The 21415-nt window shown below is 48.3% G+C and overlaps 1 protein-coding gene across 8 annotated transcripts in view; it reads right to left on the bottom strand.

The window, feature by feature from the left end:
* ABLIM3 (actin binding LIM protein family member 3) overlaps nt 1-21415 on the bottom strand; it is a 313166-nt gene that overhangs the window by 23614 nt on the left and 268137 nt on the right. For 3 of the 8 annotated variants that reach the window (XM_063928087.1, XM_063928091.1, XM_063928088.1), the window contains 3 exons: nt 15601-15659; nt 14616-14676; nt 12218-12758 (listed from right to left, as the gene is read on the bottom strand). In XM_063928087.1, the coding sequence (XP_063784157.1) occupies nt 12697-12758; nt 14616-14676; nt 15601-15659 (182 nt within the window). In that variant the 3' untranslated portion in view covers nt 12218-12696. Of the gene's footprint in view, nt 1-10650; nt 10732-12216; nt 12759-14615; nt 14677-15600; nt 15660-21415 lie in introns of those variants that run through there. The other 5 variants (XM_063928089.1, XM_063928093.1, XM_063928090.1 and 2 more) reach the window with 3 other exon arrangements.

The raw sequence follows: 21415 nt of genomic DNA, 5'->3' as shown, positions 1-21415 counted from the left end.
AGGGTGCAGGGCGCAGGGGGGAAACCCTGGGCAGCAATTAATAGCCTCAAGGGACACTGGTAGATGTACATATACTGCGGAGGCAGTATATTATTTACCCCCGCCAATTTTTTTATTGTTTGAGCGGGACTGAAGCCCGCCGCTGAGGGGGCAGGGCTTGATCCTCCAGCACTAACCAGCGCCATTTTCTCCACAGCACATGCAGAGAAGCTGGCTCCCCGGACTCTCCCCTGCTGAACTCGGTCACAGAGGGTAAAAAAGAGGGGGGGGGGCACTTTTTATTGGCGCAGTGAGTGTATATTATATATTTGTATAAAAGCGCTGTTTGTCTGGGAATTTGGTTTCCAGTGTCAGTTGGCGCTGGGTGTGTGCTAGCATACTGTCTCTTCAAAGGGCCTTATTGGGGAACTGTCTCCATATAGATATATCCCTGAGTGTGTGGGGGTGTCGGTACGCGTGTGTCGGTATGTCTGAGGCGGAAGGCTCTTCTAAGGAGGAGGTGGAGCAGATGATTGTGGTGTCTCCGTCGGCAACGCCGACACATGATTGGATGGGTATGCTGAATGTTTTTAATGCAAATGTGGCTTTGTTACATAAGAGATTGGACAAAGCAGAGTCCATGGATAATACAGGTAGTCAATCAATGGCTTTGACGGTGTCACAGGGCCCCTCAGGGTCTCAAAAACGTCCCCTGTCCCAAATAACAGACACTGATACCGACACGGATTCTGACTCCAGTGTCGACTACGAGGATGCGAGGTTACACCCAAGGGTGGCCAAGAGTATTCATTATATGATTATTGCAATAAAAGATGTTTTGCATATCACGGATGACCCCTCTGTCCCTGACAAGAGGGTTCACATGTTTAAAGAAAAGAAACATGAGGTAACTTTTCCCCCATCTCATGAGCTGAACGAGTTATTTGAAAAGGCTTGGGAAACTCCAGACAAGAAGCTGCAGATTCCCAAAAGAATTCTTATGGCGTATCCTTTCCCTGCGAAGGACAGGTTGCGGTGGGAATCCTCACCCAGGGTGGACAAGGCGTTGACGTGCTTGTCCAAAAAGGTGACGCTACCGTCTCCAGATACAGCAGCCCTCGAGGATCCTGCTGATCGCAGACAGGAAACTACCTTAAAATCAATTTATACTCATACAGGGACCTTGCTCAGACCGGCAATAGCGTCGGCTTGTGATTGTAGCACTGTAGCAGCTTGGACTGATACCTTGTCAGCTGACTTTGATACCCTAGATAGGGATACCATTTTATTGACCTTAGGTCACATAAAAGACGCAGTCTTGTATATGAGAGACGCTCAGAGAGACGTTAGTCTGCTAGGTTTGAGAGCCAATGCCATGGCGATTTCTGCTAGGCGAGCCCTGTGGACCCGCCAATGGTCGGGTGATGCCGACTCAAAGAAACATATAGAAGTTTTACCTTACAAAGGTGAGGATTTATTTGGGGAAGGTCTCGCAGACCTGGTTTCCACAGCTACCGTGGGTAAATCTACCTTTTTACCTTGTTTCTCCACAGCAAAAGAAGAAAACGCAGCAATATCAGATGCAGTCCTTTCGATCGAATAAGTCCAGAAGAGGTCGGGGTTCTTCCTTCCTCGCCAGAGGTAAGGGTAGAGGGAAAAAACTGCCTGCTACGGCTAGTTCCCAGGAGCAGAAGTCCTCCCCGGCTTCTGCTAAATCCACAGCATGACGCTGGGACTCCACTGAGGGAGTCCGCCCCGGTGGGGACACGTCTACGACTCTTCAGCCACGTCTGGGTTCAGTCACACGTGGATCCTTGGGCAATGGAAATTGTATCCCAAGGCTACAAGCTGGGATTCGAAGACGTGCCTCCTCGCCGGTTTTTCAAATCGGCTTTACCAGCTTCTTTCACAGACAGGGAGATAGTGTTAGTTGCGATTCAAAAACTGTGTCAACAACAAGTGGTTGTCGAGGTTCCCCTAGTTCAACAGGGGAAGGGGTACTACTCAACCCTATTTGTGGTCCCGAAACCGAATGGTTCGGTCAGACCCATTCTAAATTTAAAATCCCTAAACCTGTACTTAAAAAAGTTCAAATTCAAGATGGAATCGCTCAGGGCGGTTATCTCCAGCTTGGAAGGGGGGGATTTTATGGTGTCTCTAGACATAAAGGATGCATACCTTCATGTCCCCATATATCCCCCTCATCAGGCGTACCTGAGATTCGCTGTACAGGACTGTCATTACCAGTTTCAGATGTTGCTGTTTGGGCTTTCCATGGCCCTGAGGGTTTTCACCAAGGTAATGGCGGAAATGGTGGTGCTCCTGCGCAGGCAGGGAGTCACAATTATCCCGTACTTGGACGATCTCCTGATAAAAGCGAGATCGAGAGATCAGTTGCTGAAAAGCATGTCACTCTCCCTGAGTGTGCTGCAGCAGCATGGCTGGATTCTAAATCTTCCAAAGTCGCAGTTGGTTCCAACGACTCGGCTATCTTTCTTGGGCATGATTCTGGACACGGAACAAAAGAGGGTTTTTCTCCCAGTGGAAAAAGCCCAGGAACTCCAGATCATGGTCAGAGACCTGTTAAAACCGAAAAGAGTGTCAGTCCATCAATGCACTCGAGTTCTGGGGAAAATGGTGGCGTCCTACGAGGCCATCCCCTTCAGCAGGTTTCATGCGCGGACGTTTCAGTGGGACCTTCTGGACAAGTGGTCCGGGTCCCATCTTCAACTTCATCAAAAAATAAGCCTGTCCCCTAGAGCCAGGGTGTCTCTCCTGTGGTGGCTGCAGAGTACTCACCTTCTAGAGGGTCGCAGGTTCGGCATTCAAGACTGGGTTCTGGTGACCACGGATGCGAGCTTCCGAGGATGGGGAGCAGTCACACAAGGAAGAAACTTTCAGGGGATATGGTCAAGCCAGGAGGCTTGTCTACACATCAATGTACTGGAATTAAGGGCCATATACAACGGCCTTCGCCAAGCGGAGAATCTCCTTCGCGACCTACCGGTCCTGATTCAATCAGACAACGTCACAGCCGCAGCTCATGTAAACCGCCAAGGCGGGAAAGGAGCAGAGTGGCAATGGCGGAAGCCACCAGGATTCTTCGCTGGGCGGAAAATCACGTAAGCGCTCTGTCAGCTGTATTCATTCCGGGAGTGGACAACTGGGAAGCAGACTTCCTCAGCAGACACGATCTCCATCCAGGAGAGTGGGGACTTCATCAAGGAGTTTTTGCAGAGATAACAGATTGTTGGGGACTTCCTCAAATAGACATGATGGCGTCACGCCTCAACAAGAAGCTTCGGAGGTATTGTGCCAGGTCAAGGGACCCTCAGGCAGCAGCAGTGGACGCCCTGGTGACACCGTGGGTGTTTCAGTCGGTCTATGTGTTCCCTCCTCTGCCACTCATCTCAAAGATATTGAGAATCATAAGACGAAAAAGAGTGCGGACAATACTCATTGTTCCAGATTGGCCTCGAAGGACCTGGTATTCAGATCTTCAGGAAATGCTCACAGAAGATCCGTGGCCTCTTCCTCTCAGAGAGGACCTGTTGCAACAGGGGCCCTGTGTGTTCCACGACTTACCGCGGTTACGTTTGACGGCATGGCGGTTGAACACGAATCCTAGCTGTGAAAGGCATTCCGGAAGAAGTCATCCCTACTCTGATAAAGGCTAGGAAGGAGGTGACGGCGAAACATTATCACCGTTTCTGGAGAAAGTATGTATCTTGGTGTGAGGCTAAGAATGTTCCTACGGAAGATTTCCATCTGGGCCGTTTTCTCCACTTTCTGCAGACAGGAGTGGATATGGGCCTTAGATTGGGCTCCATTAAAGTACAGATTTCGGCCTTATCGATTTTCTTTCAGAAGGAATTGGCTTCTCTCCCAGAAGTCCAGACTTTTGTAAAGGGAGTGCTGCACATGCACACTCCTTTTGTGCCTCCTGTGGCACCATGGGACCTTAACGTGGTGTTACAGTTCCTGAAATCTCACTGGTTTGAGCCCCTTCAAACAGTGGAATTAAAGTTTCTCACTCGGAAGGTGGTCATGTTGTTGGCCTTGGCGTCTGCAAGGCGGGTGTCTGAATTGGCGGCTCTGTCTCACAAAAGCCCCTATCTGATTTTTCATGTGGATAGAGCGGAGTTGAGGACTCGTTCTCAATTTTTGCTTAAGGTGGTTTCTTCGTTTCATATGAACCAACCAATTGTGGTACCGGTGGCTACGAGTGACTTGGAGGATTCCAAGTCCCTGGATGTAGTCAGGGCCTTAAAAATTTATGTAGCCAGGACGGCTCGGGTTAGGAAAACAGAGGCACTGTATGTCGTGTATGCAGCCAACAAGGTTGGCGCTCCTGCTTCTAAGCAAACTATTGCTCGCTGGATATGTAACACGATTCAGCAGGCTCATTCTACGGCTGGATTGCGTTACCAAATTTGGTAAAGGCCCACTCCACTAGGAAGGTGGGCTCTTCTTGGGCGGCTGCCCAAGGCGTCTCGGCATTACAGCTTTGTCGAGCGGCGACTTGGTCCGGTTCATACACTTTTGCAAAATTCTACAAGTTTGACACCCTGGCTGATGAGGACCTCATGTTTACTCAATCGGTGCTGCAGTGTCATCCGCACTCTCCCGCCCGGTCTGGAGCTTTGGTATAATCCCCATGGTCCTTACGGAGTCCCCAGCATCCTCTAGGACGTAAGAGAAAATAAGATTTTAAACCTACCGGTAAATCTTTTTCTCCTAGTCCGTAGAGGATGCTGGGCGCCCGTCCCAGTGCGGACATATTTCTGCAAGACTTGTATATAGTTATTGCTTACATAAGGGTTATGTTACAGTTTTGATCAGTCTCGGACTGATGCTGTTTTGTTTCATACTGTTACCAGGTTAGTATATTCCATGTTATACGGTGTGGATGGTGTGGGCTGGTATGAATCTTGCCCTTAGATTAACAAAATCCTTTCCTCGTACTGTCTGTCTCCTCTGGGCACAGTTTCTCTAACTGAGATCTGGAGGAGGGGCATAGAGGGAGGAGCCAGTGCACACCCATTCTAAAGTTCTCTGTAGTGCCCATGTCTCCTGCGGAGCCCGTCTATACCCCATGGTCCTTACGGAGTCCCCAGCATCCTCTACGGACTAGGAGAAAAAGATTTACCGGTAGGTTTAAAATCTTATTATTTCCAAAACAGAGGTACCGTATATACTCGAGTATAAATCGACCCGAGATTAAGCCGAGGCACCTAATTTTACCACAAAAACCTGGGAAAACTTATTGACTCGAGTATAAGCCTAGGGTGGGAAATACAGCTCTAGCCGTACACAGCCCTCACACTGCCAGATATGCCCCCACAGGGCCAGATATGCCCCCCACAGTGCCAGATATGCCCTCACACTGCCAGATATGCCCCCCCACAGTGCCAGATATGCCCCCACAGTGCCAGATATGCCCTCACACTGCCAGATATGCCCCCCACAGTGCCAGATATGCCCTCACACTGCCAGATAGGCCCCCACAGTGCCAGATAGGCCCTCACACTGCCAGATATGCCCCCCACAGTGCCAGATATGCCCTCACACTGCCAGATAGGCCCCCACAGTGCCAGATAGGCCCTCACAGTGCCATATATGCCCTCACAGTGCCATATATGCCCTCACACTGCCAGATAGGCCCCCACAGTGCCAGATAGGCCCCCACAGTGCCAGATAGGCCCTCACAGTGCCATATATGCCCTCACACTGCCAGATATGCCCCCACAGTGCCAGATATGCCCCCACAGTGCCAGATATGCCCTCACAGTGCCAGATATGCCCTCACACTGCCAGATATGCCCCCTCAGTGCCAGATATGCCCTCATAGTGCCAGATATGCCCCCCACAGTGCCAGATATGCCCCCCACAGTGCCAGATATGCCCTCACACTGCCAGATATGCCCCCCACAGTGCCAGATATGCCCTCACAGTGCCAGATATGCCCTCACAGTGCCAGATATGCCCCCACAGTGCCAGATATGCCCTCACACTGCCAGATATGCCCCCAGTGCCAGATATGCCCTCACAGTGCCAGATATGCCCTCACAGTGCCAGATATGCCCCCACAGTGCCAGATATGCCCTCATAGTGCCAGATATGCCCCCTCAGTACCAGATATGCCCTCTTAGTGCCAGCTATGCCCCCACAGTGCCAGATATGCCCTCACAGTGCCAGACATGCCCTCACACTGCCAGATATGCCCCCACAGTGCCAGATATGCCCTCACACTGCCAGATATGCCCCCACAGTGCCAGATATGCCCTCACACTGCCAGATATGCCCCCTCAGTGCCAGATATGCCCCCTCATAGTGCCAGATATGCCCCCTCAGTGCCAGATATGCCCTCATAGTGCCAGATATGCCCCCTCAGTGCCAGATATGCACCCCCCAAGTGCCAAATATGCTCCCCCAGTGCCAGAAACTTACCTTCCTCTGCTCCCACGCTGTCTTGTGAGGCAGGGACACAAAGGGCACAGCGCGCGCCTCTCCTGTGTCCCTCCTGCGTGTCCGCCGGCGCCGGCGGGTCTGTTAAATGAAGTGCCGGTTCGTGAGCCAATCAGAGCTCACGAACGGGTACTTCCTAATAGACCCGCCGCTGCCACCGGAGACGCAGGAGGGACACAGGAGAGGCGCGCGCTCTGCCCTCCGTGTCCCTCCTTCACACTGCACTGACTGCCCTCCGTGTCCTCACTCCTTCCCTGCACTGACACGAGTATAAGCCGAGGGGGCTTTTTCAGCACAAAAAAAAGTGCTGAAAAAGTTGGCTTATACTCGAGTATATACGGTAATTATATTTCCACCAGCCAATAGCAGTTACCAACCTTATATTTCTATCACTGTTGAGAACTCCACAATCAACCCTACACCACAAGCTTACTGCCTAAGTGTCATCCTTGACTCTGAACAGTCCTTTGTTCCCCACATTCAATCTGCCTCAAAATCATGTTACATGCATCTAAGAAACATATCCAAAATACCACCATACCTTACACAAGACATTGCAAAAACTCTAATCCATGCTCTCATTATCTCCCGCACTGATTATTGCAATAGTCTTCTTTCTGGTCTTACCAAGAAGAGACTCTCACCATTACAATCCATTCTGAATGCAGCTGCAAGGCTAATCTTCATGTTCATCGTCTGCAGACCCACTATGTCAGTCCCTCCACTGGTTACCTGTATTCTACCGTATTCAATATAAAATACTGTTACTTACACACAAGGCTCTTTACCATACTACACCAACATACATCTCTTCGCTTATCTCCAAATATCTCCCAAACCAGACCCTTTGCTCTTTACAAAATCTACGTCTCTCATCCACACTCATTACTTGCTCCCATGCATGATTGCAGGACTTTCTTCGGGCTGCACCCACTCTGTGGAATGCCCTACACATACAATAAGACTGTGGTCTTCAAACCTTCAAGCGTTCCCTGAAAACTCACCTCTTCAGACAAGCTTATCAAATTCCAGAACCGCTCACATTACCTCCATAGCTTTTCTATCCACTTATATCCCCACTGTACAATCCACACATATCCTCCACATATTTTCTCTTTCTTCACTTTCCATTCCTCCTGCCCCTGGTTCATCACTGCTGTGATGTGATATCATGCAGCCCACCAAGAACCATTGCAATCTGGTGGACAACTATGCAATAGATAGTACCTATCCTTGTGTATCAATGCCAATTTCCCTAAAGATTGTGAAATAAACACAACATACTTCTCTCGTGTTGCACTTGATCTTAGTAAAATATTTTTTGTGCTTGCGGGGAGAGAGTAAGTATATAATGTGATATTGTCACAACAGAACATTAATAAACAATTTATTAGATGCCCTGAGGAAGATACCCTGTATCGAAACGCGTTGGCAAGGAAGGTGATCAGACAGAGGGACCCCTACCTAAGGATCTGGAGGTTGAGATCCAGGGACGCCTGTATACTCCCCTAATCCATGCTCACATTGTCTACTTTTCAGAGTGGACAACACCATCTGGTAGGAGTCCCAGCTTCTGTATTTTGGATTGTGTTCAATTTTATTGATATTTTTATTGTGTGGGTTCAAGACTTTTTGTCCCACTTGTGTTTTAATAAATCATCCTAAGGTTTTACACCATGGAGGTTTTTCTTCTTGATTTTATGTTTGTGGAAGAGAAACCATTTGAAAGGAGTCTGTTTGAAGGAGATCAGATTGGCCCACACGGTGTCATCCGCTCCCCAAAAGCTTGAATTGTCTACATGTGGTAGACCATCATAAGGGGTACGAGTAATTGCCTAAACACAGACACTCACTGATTATATCATTACAATATCACACTATGTCTGTATGTGTTTTTGTTTTGAGGCATTGAGGACCACTGATTCATGTGAACCTCGAATGAAAAGATCCAGCCCCTGTTTATCCATTTACAGAAGGATTTGTGCGCTTTTTGTGTGGTGGTATCTTTTTCCTATTGTATTGTAATTTATTTAAAATAAATTAGCTCTCAGACAGAGCAGTACATAAACACGTGCAAACCAACGCTGGATATATAAAGTACCTGCTTCTAGTATAGAGGCTCACCAGACATTTACTGATTACCGAAGACTGCAGAACCTTTCTGTTTTTTTTCTTGTCACTCCAAAACAGAGTTATGTGTTTATGCGTACTGCTCTGTCTGAGAGCTAATGTATTTCATTTATTTGACATAAATATTGTTTACTAGCCTTCTGCTGTGATGATATCACACTATGGGCCGGATTCAGATGTCGTTACTGTTGCAATCTTTTGCCGTTCGTAATTGTGACTATGGGGGTGATTCAGTAAGGATCATTTATGCAATCCTTACTGCATTTCCCAGATGGTGAAGTCCTGTGCATGTGTAGAAAGGCTCCTTTGATCGCGTTGCAGGTATATAAACACCTCTGCTTGATTGACAAGCAGAGGCGTTCGAAAGGAGAGACGGGGGCCCCCATTTTCCGGGAGTGGCGAGGCCAAGGACTGCGTTGCGAGATGCAGTTTCCTTGGCCTCGGAAGCAGCACTACGAAGGCAAGGCTGAGAAACCTTAAGCTTACTCAGCCTGCCGTTGCGATGTTCATCTCAAATGCGATCGCATCACTAATGTAGAGAGGAGGTGGTATAGATCTCCTCCTGCATTTGCATTTGCTAAGGATTGCAATTGCAAACCTGCTGCAAACAACTTTGCAATTTCAATCCTTAGTAAATTAGGCCCTATAAGCTAAGTTGAGCAGAGGGACGCCCACTGCTGTATCTTTATTTCCGTCCGACTGTGTACAGTTGCAGAAACATTAGTACCATCATCACATACAGGGCCTAATTCAGACTGGATCGCTGCAGCGGCAGCGATGGCAGTCTGATACCCTATGTGGAGTGTGCGGTCCGGACAACAGAGGTGAGTCCGGACCACTGCGGGGGCGGGCCACGGCGGCTGCATGACGTCACGTGCAGCCGCTGCAACCCGGGACGTGGCGAGTAGTGGCCTGCCAGCGCGCAGGAGCTGTGCTGGCAGGGAGCTAGTCAGCGGGTGCAAAAGCATTGTCGCTGTGTGATGCTTTTGTACCCTTGCAGTGTAGGGCCAGACATGCGGGTCGGACTAGCCCTGTCCTGGGCGTCCTCCCGCATGTCTGAGAAAATGATCGTAGATTTAGCACATCTACGACCAGGTCTGAATTACCCCCATTGGGTCATCACGCAGAGTCTGATTACCTCTGAAGACGTATAGGCTGAAGTGCTGTCCAGGGACACAGAGCTCTCTCCAGCAGCAAGTAAGATCACAACTGTTATGCACGCACGGAAAACGCTGTCTGAGTGAGATCTTCTGTATCAATATTTCTCTTTGGGTTTAATGTTACCCATGTGTATCTACCACAAGCTGCCTCCTGATGCACTAGGGTGATGTATCTCTGTTTAGAATGCTACATCCGGGGTAAGTAAAACACCAACACCAGTTACAGTAGCTCCTTTTAATATCTCACAGCAAATGCACATTTTATTGGTTAGCTGTGCAGGCATTTCCGTAAATGCAACAATATCATGCACCGTAGGAATGCCCTGATAATGCATAACAAATATAGCTTTTCATGGTATACGTTCAGGATCCCGGCTGTCGGTATCCCGGCAGCCGTAATACCGACACCACAATCCCAACAGCCGTCAGAACACCGACGACGAAATCCTAGGTTTAGGCTGCAGGAGGGGAGGTTAGGTTGAGGCACACTCCAGGGAGGGTTATTGTTAGGCTGCAGAGAGGGAGTTTAGGCACCACCGGGGGAGTGTTAGGTTTAGGCACTTAAGGGGGAGGGTTAGGTTTAGGCTGCGGGAAGGGGGTGGTTAGGTTTAGGCACCACCGGGGTAAGGTTAGGGTTAGGCACCAATAGGGGAGGTTAGGGTTAGGCTGTAGACAGGGAGGGTTAGGGAAGGGAGGGTACGGTACCTAACACACCCCTGTTGGCATTGCCGCGATCGGGATGCCGGCATCCTGACCGCCGACTTTTCATACTGAATCTCTTTTCACAACATGACATCTTGTTACAAAGCCCAGTGTGTAGCAGCATATGTACATGCCAGCAGTAAGCAGTTGTGTGATGTACCTAGAATTTGAACATATGTGACATTAGTGCTGTATAACTCCTACTACTTACTTCCAGACGAGTTCTGTCTGCGTCTTTAGGTAGTCTACTCCTCCCCCTTGTGGTGACCATGAGTAATTCATATGGATAGATCTGTTGAATGACAAAAGATCAATTGGAGTAATGTGTATTACGTGCTTCAATTCAGTAACACGCACTTCATCATCACATGTACATATTTTATAAAGTATCACCTCTACATTAAACTTGTGCCGTCAATTCTTAAGAGTCATCTACTGTATCTTACTAAATCAATGTAAAATGCACAAAGAATGGGCCAAATGCCTAGGTGTAATGAAAACTGAGCCTGGACTTACACTATGATGGACATGGTTAAGCATCAATTTGATCTGAATTAAAGTTTTGTGATGAGACTAATCAAAACCACTGCTGTGCTTGCAGTTCAGGTTAAATAAGCTCTAAGGGGTCAATTCAATTATATCTGGTATACCCCTCCCAATGAATCATCATACACTTGTATAAAAATACTGAAAAATCACTTTGTCAAATTTTTCTGCACTCAAAGTTTGTAAAGACTTTCATTTTGCTTTAATCACTTACTGGCTATCATTCCATCATTAATAATAAATGCAAAAATGCCCCCAAAACATATATATGACATATTTTAAGAACCTCTAGTGCTTTCCTTATGGCCAAAAATGGCCTTCTATATAGTCCTGCTATCTCACTTTTTGTGGACCAGGATGGTTTCCCACAGGGGCGTTTCTACAGAGGAGGGGGCCCGTGTGAAGCTCCGGGTGGGCCCCCTACTCTGAATGGCGCTGTAGACTCCAGCATTGTGCCGGAGTCTACTGCGCATGTGCAGATCGCTGGAAACATGGCGCCTGCCATGATCCAGAGACCAATTTGGCTACCGTGCACGCGCACGATTTCTGCCGCGATCGTTGCACCCGCCGCTGGACTCCGGTAAGTATTTCAATGGGTGCGGTGTGGTCCCCCCTGGACCCATGTGCATCGCACACATTGCACCCATTATAGAAACGCCAATGGTTCCCCACTTTTTCATGCACTTCTCCCATGTTGCTTTTGTAGAAACGTTGCGTGACCTCACCACAGATCCCGCAAACTGCCATTTCTAATTGCATTTCAAACTTGCATCTAAATAGCCTTGGCTCTTTCTCAACTCAAAACCCTCCCCCACAAAATGTATTTTTATACCCCTTTCACACAGCAAATAACCTGGTATCGACCTGGCATATTACTGGGTCGACACGGGTCGGTGTGCGGTGTGAAAGGGCCATGGTCAAATTCCCGGGTTGCCCGACACGGTAATTCAACATGGGAATAAAGCAGTGTTATTCACGGGTTGAATACCGGGTCAGTGGCAGCATGAACGGGTTCCCGGGTCAAAGCGACCCGAGACCCGTTCACTACAGCGAGAGGCGGCGCGGAGATGAACTCATCTCCCACCTCCGCCCCCGCTGCCGGCTCCGTTCCCCGCCACTATGGCAACCGACCCGGCACATTGCCGGGGTGGGAAGCCTGCAGTTAGGGTCCAATGCCGGATCCCACCCAGGAAGGACCCGTTTCCAATTCCTTGGTGGGATCCGGTATTGGTGATGTGAAAGGGGTATTACAAAGTCATCTTCAGTTCTAATATCAACATCCTGACAAATCTGTGCACATAAGCCTGAGACCGGCAAGCTCATTATATGAAATAAGGCAATGCACTGTAATGTAATAGCACATACAGGAGATACCCACGAGAGCAGGTCAGAAAAGTGTGATGGAGTCAGAGAAAATCCACACAGGAAGAAACACTCAATGATAATCAGGTAAGGACTAGAGTGCTTTTACAATATATGTGTTTTAATATATTATACAGGATATGGGAGTGCCAATCTAAGCAGAAATTAAACGAATGTTTAGGTTAATTTACTGATTGCAAGATTCAATGTACAGATCAGCCACAAAGCAATTTGAGGTGGGGGTAAAATGGTATTGATTTTCATTCAGGATATGAAGAAGGCCCATGGAACTGTGGTTGAATGGACATGTAAAAAAACAAGTCAGATTTATCTGGTGGTGAGTAACTGCTCATTGCCATAGTAACGGGATTCTTATTCCACCAGGAATTGTGGGTCCTCTCACCTTGTACTCTGCAATAGAGGGAGGAAAGTGCACCAGTTAGATGGGGTGAATGGGTAACACATACAGAAAGATGACAAATCTGGAAATAATGGCATACAAAGTGCATATAACATGTATTAGGTTTAGAAACTGTAAATTACTCCCCACTGAAATGAAAACTGTATAAAGCATTTGATTAACCCTAATGAAAATATTTGTTGGGGATCCATACTCATAGGCGTGCGCAGAGACTGACTGGTGGGTGCCGCTCCGGACGTCCCCCCCTCCACGGCATTATAGTGTTCTCTGACCTCCCCTGTCCTGGATATAGACTGCTCACCTGGTCCGCTCACCTGGGCCGCACAGGTAAGCAGTCTATATCCAGGACAGGGGATGTGAGAGAACACTATAATGCCGTGGAGGGGGGGAAAGTCCGGAGCGGCACCCGCCAGTCAGTCTCTGCGCACGCCTGTGTCCATACTGCATTATTCGTGGACAAAAGTAACCGCACAACTTTTTTTTAGGAACGATTAGAGTTTAATATATTGCAAAATGTAGTTATATAAGTAGTTTTAAAGTTTACAATTGTTTGTTTTATTAAATGAACAGAAGGAATTGCAGACTATTTTGCAGCCTTGAGGTTGTCGATTTTTAAATATTTAAAGTCCACATAAAATATTAGATGGCTACTCTCTTCTTCTGATGTGACAGAACCATGGGAATCCCGTTTCCAGCGTCCCTGCTGTACCCGAGTTATATACTCCTGCTAAGCAAGATAGGGAACAAGTTAAATAGCACCTGATCCCAGGCACCTTCATCTCTCAATAACTTGCATCACATGATCCAAAATGCTATAACTTGCTGGTAAGTTCTGCGGGTGGTAGGGGAATAGGGAAAAATCTATATGCCGGGGGTTAAAATAGTTTCCCCAAAAGGAAATAGCAGAATAGGTGCAAATAGAACAGAACATTTAGCCACATGTTTTATATCTGGTATCCGTACAATTTACAATGTGACTCATTCACTCCTTCTGGCTTTCCCTCCTGCATTATAGGACTAATAACCTTTAACATTGTAAGCTTTCCTCCCCCACATTTTATCCACTCCTGCTCCCTAGAGAAATCCTCTGATACTTGGGAAATGATCTGTCTGCTTGAAATATACATTGTTCAAGATCTCCTCTTTGGTAATTCCACTCCTGTGCACTAACACTGGGGGCTATGCCGTGTTAGGAGTGAAATCAAAGAAAGGGCACATTTTCCCTGGAACATCCCATGTTGCACTGCAAGTGGGGTAGATGCGTTTTGTTACATGTATGGAAAGCCATGACTGTTTTTGCATGTAGCAAACAAATACTGGGCAGCTTTACTTTTACACAGAAATGTAGAGAACTGAGCTAGGACACACCTAAGCCAGCATCAGCCCTGTACAGTATGTCCATTTTCATTAGACGGTAAGCTCATATGAGCAGTGACTTCTATACCTCATCTTTCAATGTATGTTTGTTATTTGTGATTAGCACAATTTATCATCTTCGCAGCTGGACTGGCCTGGGACCATCTGGCAACCCTGCCTCGTTAATGCTCTGCTTGGCCAGCATGCTTAGATGGAGTGAGGCCATACTCCCATGATGCACAGCACACTGCCGTGACATGTTGCCATGCGCCTCCCCCCCCCTTTCCTATTTTACTGCACCACAGTCATGCACACGGGAAGAATGCCAAGGCCTATTTTGAGCCCCAATCCATCCATGATCATTTTGTATAGTGTTGCATAGTATGTTGATGTCTCATAACTATTAAACTGTGATATTCTTATGGAGACAATTGCGGAGTATGTTTACTAGCACTATTACTTATCTTGGTGCAAAAGAGAATAATAATTACCTCGCATGCCCCAGTTGACGGCATTGGCACTATCGTAGTGGAAAAGCTCAGTGCTGGGTGGCTGTAAGAAATACAGTAAATCTTTTATAAGGTTATAGCAAAAGTACTGCCAAAGAAATCCGTGAAAATGTCTTTTATTAGTTATTTGTAGTCAGCAAAGTTTTTAATTAAACTGAGAACCCTCTATGGCTCTCATTCAAATGTGGACGGAGTAGCGGCTCATGCAGCAAAGTAGCTGTGTTTGGAAATTTGCGCATACGCCCGTAACAGTACGCATCTGTGAAATTGGTCACACTATGGCCCTCATTCCGAGTTGTTCGCTCGCTAGCTGCTTTTAGCAGCATTGCACACGCTAGGCCGCCACCCTCTGGGAGTGTATCTTAGCAGAATAACGAACGAAACATTAGCAGAATTGATACTTAATATTTTCTTGCAGTTTCTGAGTAGCTCCAGACCTACTCCTAGATTGCGATCAGCTCGGTCCGTTTAGTTCCTGGTTTGACGTCACAAACACGCCCAGCGTTCGCCCAGACACTCCCCCGTTTCTCCAGACACTCCCGCGTTTTTCCCTGACACGCCTGCGTTTATTTGCACACTCCCGGAAAACGCTCAGTTACCACCCAGAAACGTCCCTTTCCTGTCAATCACACTACGATCACCAGAACGATGAAAAAGCTTTGTTATGCCGTGAGTAAAATACCTAACTTTTGTGTAAAAGAACTAAGCGCATGCGCTCTGCGAACCTTGCGCATGCGCAGTAAGTGACTAATCGCAGTATAGCAAAAATCGGCAACGAGCGAACAACTCGGAATGACCCCCATTGTACTTTATCATTTAAAATATTATAATAGTATTGATAAAATTCATATTTTTACTAGCATTCTACCTTTCTTATGCAGATGAATGTTAATTGCTTCATCCTAGATTAATGCAACAGCGCTGCAATATCCAGACATCACTGCATTCCTAAACATGTATACTGTACCCTGTGCAGTCCGTTCCTCCTGTATGCTGGAAGTGAGGCAGATTTGGAGATCAGGGGATCTAGAATATATAAGATAATTGAATTTGAGTTTTGTCTTCATTTTAAAATCTAGAAATAGGAAATAATATTTCTCATTCTTATATGTACTGTACTTTGTATTAATGCAAACTGTGAATAATATGGTACTCTAGCATAAATTACCTTTTTCCATTTAGATATGTAATGCTGTAGTAGAGCTTTTCGCTACACACAAACCAATCAGTTTAATTATGTCTATTTATTGTACTGCTGGTACAGATGAAGAGAGAACTGGCTTTAGCCTTAAGTCACCGCTGTGCGTTTATCTCCAGGCCTCCCTATTACACCTCCCACCCCAATCTGCACTTGTGACATTTCGGCACTTGTGACAAGTGTTAGTTTTCCCATATATGTATTGGGCCCTTGTATATGACTCACCTCCCACAGTGTAACCTCTGTAGTGTGTTCAACAAGGCTGCCTCATCTGCTATATTTGTGGATGGGATGACAAACACATGGACCTGACAGTTTTGTTGGGACCCTACTCTGAGTGTTAGGACGCTGCAATCGGGTGGTATTCATGTGACCGCCGGTCAGTTGACCGACAGTCACATGACCTCCTCCGTGAGCCCGACGGCTCACTATCCCGATGGTCGGCATGCTGACCAACAGGGACTATTTCCACTCGTGGGTGTCCACGACACCCATAGAGTGGGAATAGAACCCGTGACGACCGCAGGTCGCCACCGAGCCCACAGTGTGGCGAGCGCAGCGAGCCCGCAAGGGGCTTGCTGCACTCGCCCCTCCCCGCCGGGATCCCGGCGTCGGTATGCTGCCGGGATCCCAGCATCGGTAAGGTGACCGGCGGTCAGGAGACCGCCGGTCACCAGTACTACACCCCTGCAATCACCCCATTTTGTGTAATCTCTTCATGGGGTAGACTATTCCACCCCGGGTAATCCTACGCAGTGCGCCCTAGATGGCTGCCTCACCTGGTACTCTGTGAGGGTGGAATGGACAACGCATGGAAGTTATTACCAAAAATGCCTACACCAATCCTGCATTATACTTGCTGTGCGCTCTTGGTATTTTTTATGTCTGTGTAGCTTGGTTATTGCTGTATTACTTAAATCTTCTGTATACAGGGGGTTATTCAGAGTTGTTAGCAAACCAAAAAAGTAAGCAATTGGGCAAAACCATGTTGCACTGCAGGTGGAGCAGATGTACAATATGCAGGGAGATTTAGATTTGGGTGGGTTATTTTGTTTTTGTGCAGGGTAAACACTGGCTGCTTTATTTTTACACTGCAATTTAGATTTCAGTTTGAACACACCCAACCCAAATCTAAATCTCTCTGCACATGTTACATCGGGTGTCGTACGGTATGCCGGCGGTCGGGCTCCCGGCGCACAGCATACCGGCGCCGGGAGACCGACCGCCGGCATACCGACAGCGTGGCGAGCGCAAAGGAGCCCCTTGCGGGCTCGCTGTGCTCGCCACGCTGCGGGCATGGTGGCGCGCTACGCGCGCCACACTATTTTATTCTCCCTCCAGGGGGGGTCGTGGACCCCCACGAGGGAGAATAGTTGTCGGTATGCCGGGTGTCGGGATTCCGGCGCCGGTATACTGTGCGACGGGATCCCGACATTCGGCATACAGAAGACCACCCGTTACATCTGCCCCACCTGCAGTGCAACATGGTTTTGCCCAATTGCTAACTTTTCTCTAACGTCCTAAGTGGATGCTGGGGACTCCGTAAGGACCATGGGGAATAGCGGCTCCGCAGGAGACTGGGCACATCTAAAGAAAGCTTTAGGACTATCTGGTGTGCACTGGCTCCTCCCCCTATGACCCTCCTCCAAGCCTCAGTTAGATCTTTGTGCCCGAACGAGAAGGGTGCACACTAGGGGCTCTCCTGAGCTTCTTAGTGAAAGTTTTAGTTTAGGTTTTTTATTTTCAGTGAGACCTGCTGGCAACAGGCTCACTGCATCGAGGGACTAAGGGGAGAAGAAGCGAACTCACCTGCGTGCAGAGTGGATTGGGCTTCTTAGGCTACTGGACATTAGCTCCAGAGGGACGATCACAGGCCCAGCCATGGATGGGTCCCAGAGCCGCGCCGCCGGCCCCCTTACAGAGCCAGAAGACAGAAGAGGTCCGGAAAATCGGCGGCAGAAGACATCCTGTCTTCACCAAGGTAGCGTACAGCACTGCAGCTGTGCGCCATTGCTCCTCAGCACACTTCACACTTCGGTCACTGAGGGTGCAGGGCGCTAGGGGGGGGCGCCCTGAGCAGCAATAAAAACACCTTGGCTGGCGAAAATACATCACATATAGCCCCCAGGGCTATATGGATGAATTTTAACCCCTGCCAGAATCCATAAAAAAGCAGGAGAAAAGTCCGCGAAAAAGGGGCGGAGCCTATCTCCTCAGCACACTGGCGCCATTTTCCCTCACAGCTCCGTTGGAGGGAAGCTCCCCTGGCTCTCCCCTGCAGTCACTACACTACAGAAAGGGTTAAAAAAGAGAGGGGGGCACTAATTAGGCGCAGTATTAACAATACAGCAGCTATAAGGGGAAAAACACTTATATAAGGTTATCCCTGTATATATATAGCGCTTTGGTGTGTGCTGGCAAACTCTCCCTCTGTCTCCCCAAAGGGCTAGTGGGGTCCTGTCCTCTATCAGAGCATTCCCTGTGTGTGTGCTGTATGTAGGTACGTTTGTGTCGACATGTATGAGGAGAAAAATGATGTGGAGACGGAGCAGATTGCCTGTAATAGTGATGTCACCCCCTAGGGGGTCGACACCTGAGTGGATGAACTGTTGGAAGGAATTACGTGACAGTGTCAGCTCTGTATAAAAGACAGTGGTTGACATGAGACAGCCGGCTACTCAGCTTGTGCCTGTCCAGACGTCTCATAGGCCGTCAGGGGCTCTAAAGCGCCCGTTACCTCAGATGGCAGATATAGACGCCGACACGGATACTGACTCCAGTGTCGACGGTGAAGAGACAAATGTGACTTCCAGTAGGGCCACACGTTACATGATTGAGGCAATGAAAAATGTTTTACACATTTCTGATAATACGAGTACCACCAAAAAGGGGTATTATGTTCGGTGAGGAAAAACTACCTGTAGTTTTCCTGAATCTGAGAAGTTAAATGAGGTGTGTGATGATGCGTGGTTTTCCCCCGATAACAACTGATAATTTCTAAAATGTTATTGGCATTATATCCTTTCCCGCCAGAGGTTAGGGTGCGTTGGGAAACACCCCCTAGGGTGGATAAAGCGCTCACACGCTTGTAAGGGCTCTACCCTCTCCTGAGATGGCCGCCCTTAAGGATCCTGCTGATAGAAAGCAGGAGGGTATCCTAAAATGTATTTACACACATACTGGTGTTATACTGCGACCAGCAATCGCCTCAGCCTGGATGTGCAGTGCTGGGTTGGCGTGGTCGGATTCCCTGACTGAAAATATTGATACCCTAGATAGGGACAGTATATTTTTGCCTATAGAGCATTTAAAAGATGCATTTCTATATATGCGTGATGCATAGCGGAATATTTGCCGACTGGCATCAAGTCTAAGTGCGTTGTCCATTTCTACCAGTAGAGGGTTATGGACACGTCAGTGGTCAGGTGATGCGTATTCCAAACGGCATTTGGAAGTATTGCCTTAATAAGGGGAGGAGTTATTTGGGGTCGGTCTTTCAGACCTGGTGGCCACGGCAACAGCTGGGAAATCCACGTTTGTACCCCAGGTCGCCTCTCAACATGAGAAGACGCCGTATTATCAGGCGCAGTCTTTTCGTGGACAAGCGGGCAAAATGTTCCTCATTTCTGCCCCGTGACAGAGGGAGAGGAAAAAGGCGGCAGAAATCAGCCAGTTCCCAGGAACAGAAACCCTCTCCCGCCTCTGCCAAGCCCTCAGTATGACGCTGGGGCTTTACAAGCAGAATCAGGCACGGTGGGGGGCCCGTCTCAATGAATTTCAGCGCGCAGTGGGCTCACTCGCAAGTAGACCCCTGGATCCTTCAGGTGATATCTCAGGGGTACAAATTCGAATTCGAGACGTCTCCCCCTCGCCGTTTTCCTAAAGTCGGCTTTACCGATGTCTCCTTCTGACAGGGAGACAGTTTTGGAAGCCATTCACAAGCTGTATTCCCAGCAGGTGATAATCAAGGTACCCCTCCTGCAACAGGGAACGGGGTATTATTCCACACTGTTGTGGTACCGAAGCCGGACGGCTCGGTGAGACCGATTCTAAATCTAAAATCTTTGAACACTTACATACAGAGGTTCAAATTCAAGATTGAGTCACTCAGAGCAGTGATTGCGAACCTGGAAGAAGGGGACTACATGATGTCTCGGGACATCAAGGATGCTTACCTTCATGTCAAAATTTACCCTTCTCACCAAGGGTACCTCAGGTTTATGGTACAGAACTGTCACTATCAGTTCAGACGCTGCCGTATGGATGGTCCACGGCACCCCGGGTCTTTACCAAGGTAATGGCCGAAATGATGATATTCCTTCGAAGGAAGGGAATTTTAGTTATCCCTTACTTGGACGATTCCCTGATAAGTTAAGATCCAGGGAACAGTTGGAGGTCGGTGTAGCACTATCTCAGGTAGTGTTGCGGCAGCACGATTGGATTCTCAATATTCCAAAATCGCAGCTGGTTCCGACGACTTGTCTTCTGTTCCTAGGGATGATCCTGGACACAGTCCAGAAAAAGGTGTTTCTCCCGGAGGGGAAAGCCAGGGAGTTATCCGAGCTAGTCAGGAACCTCCTAAAACCGAGCCAAGTCTCAGTGCATCAATGCACAAGGGTTCTGGGTAAAATGGTGGCTTCCTACGAAGCAATCCCATTCGGCAGATTCCACGCAAGAACTTTCCAGTGGGACCTGCTGGACAAATGGTCCGGGTCGCATCTTCAGATGCATCAGCGGATAACCCTGTCACCAAGGACAAGGGTGTCCCTCCTGTGGTGGTTGCAGAATGCTCATCTTCTAGAGGGCCGCAGATTTGGCATTCAGGACTGGGTCCTGGTGACCACGGATGCCAGCCTGCGAGGCTGGGGAGCAGTCACACAGGGAAGAAATATCCAGGGCTTATGGTCAAGCCTGGAGACATCACTTCACATAAATATCCTGAAGCTAAGGGCCATTTACAATGCTCTAAGCTTAGCAAGACCTCTGCTTCAAGGTCAGCCGGTGTTGATCCAGTCGGACAACATCACGGCAGTCACCCACGTAAACAGACAGGGTGGCACAAGAAGCAGGAGGGCAATGGCAGAAGCTGCAAGGATTCTTCGCTGGGCGGAAAATCATGTGATAGCACTGTCAGCAGTATTCATTCCGGGAGTGGACAACTGGGAAGCAGACTTCCTCAGCACGACCTCCACCCGGGAGAGTGGGGACTTCAACCAGAAGTCTTCCACATGATTATAAACCGTTGGGAAAAACTCGACAGGTATTGCGCCAGGTCAAGGGACCCTCAGGCAATAGCTGTAGACGCTCTGGTAACACCGTGGGTGTACCAGTCAGTGTATGTGTTCCCTCCTCTGCCTCTCATACCCAAGGTACTTAGATTGATAAGATGGAGAGGAGTAAGCACTATATTCGTGGCTCCGGATTGGCCAAGAAGGACTTGGTAACCGGAACTTCAAGAGATGCTCACGGAGGATCCGTGGCCTCTACCTCTAAGAAGGGACCTGCTCCAACAAGGACCCTGTCTGTTCCAAGACTTACCGCGGCTGCGTTTGACGGCATGGCGGTTGAACGCCGGTTCCTGAAG

This window comes from Pseudophryne corroboree, chromosome 6 (genome assembly GCF_028390025.1).
Source record: "Pseudophryne corroboree isolate aPseCor3 chromosome 6, aPseCor3.hap2, whole genome shotgun sequence".
NCBI classification, from domain to species: Eukaryota; Metazoa; Chordata; class Amphibia; order Anura; family Myobatrachidae; genus Pseudophryne; species Pseudophryne corroboree.
This window is presented reverse-complemented; position numbering and strand designations above follow the sequence as displayed.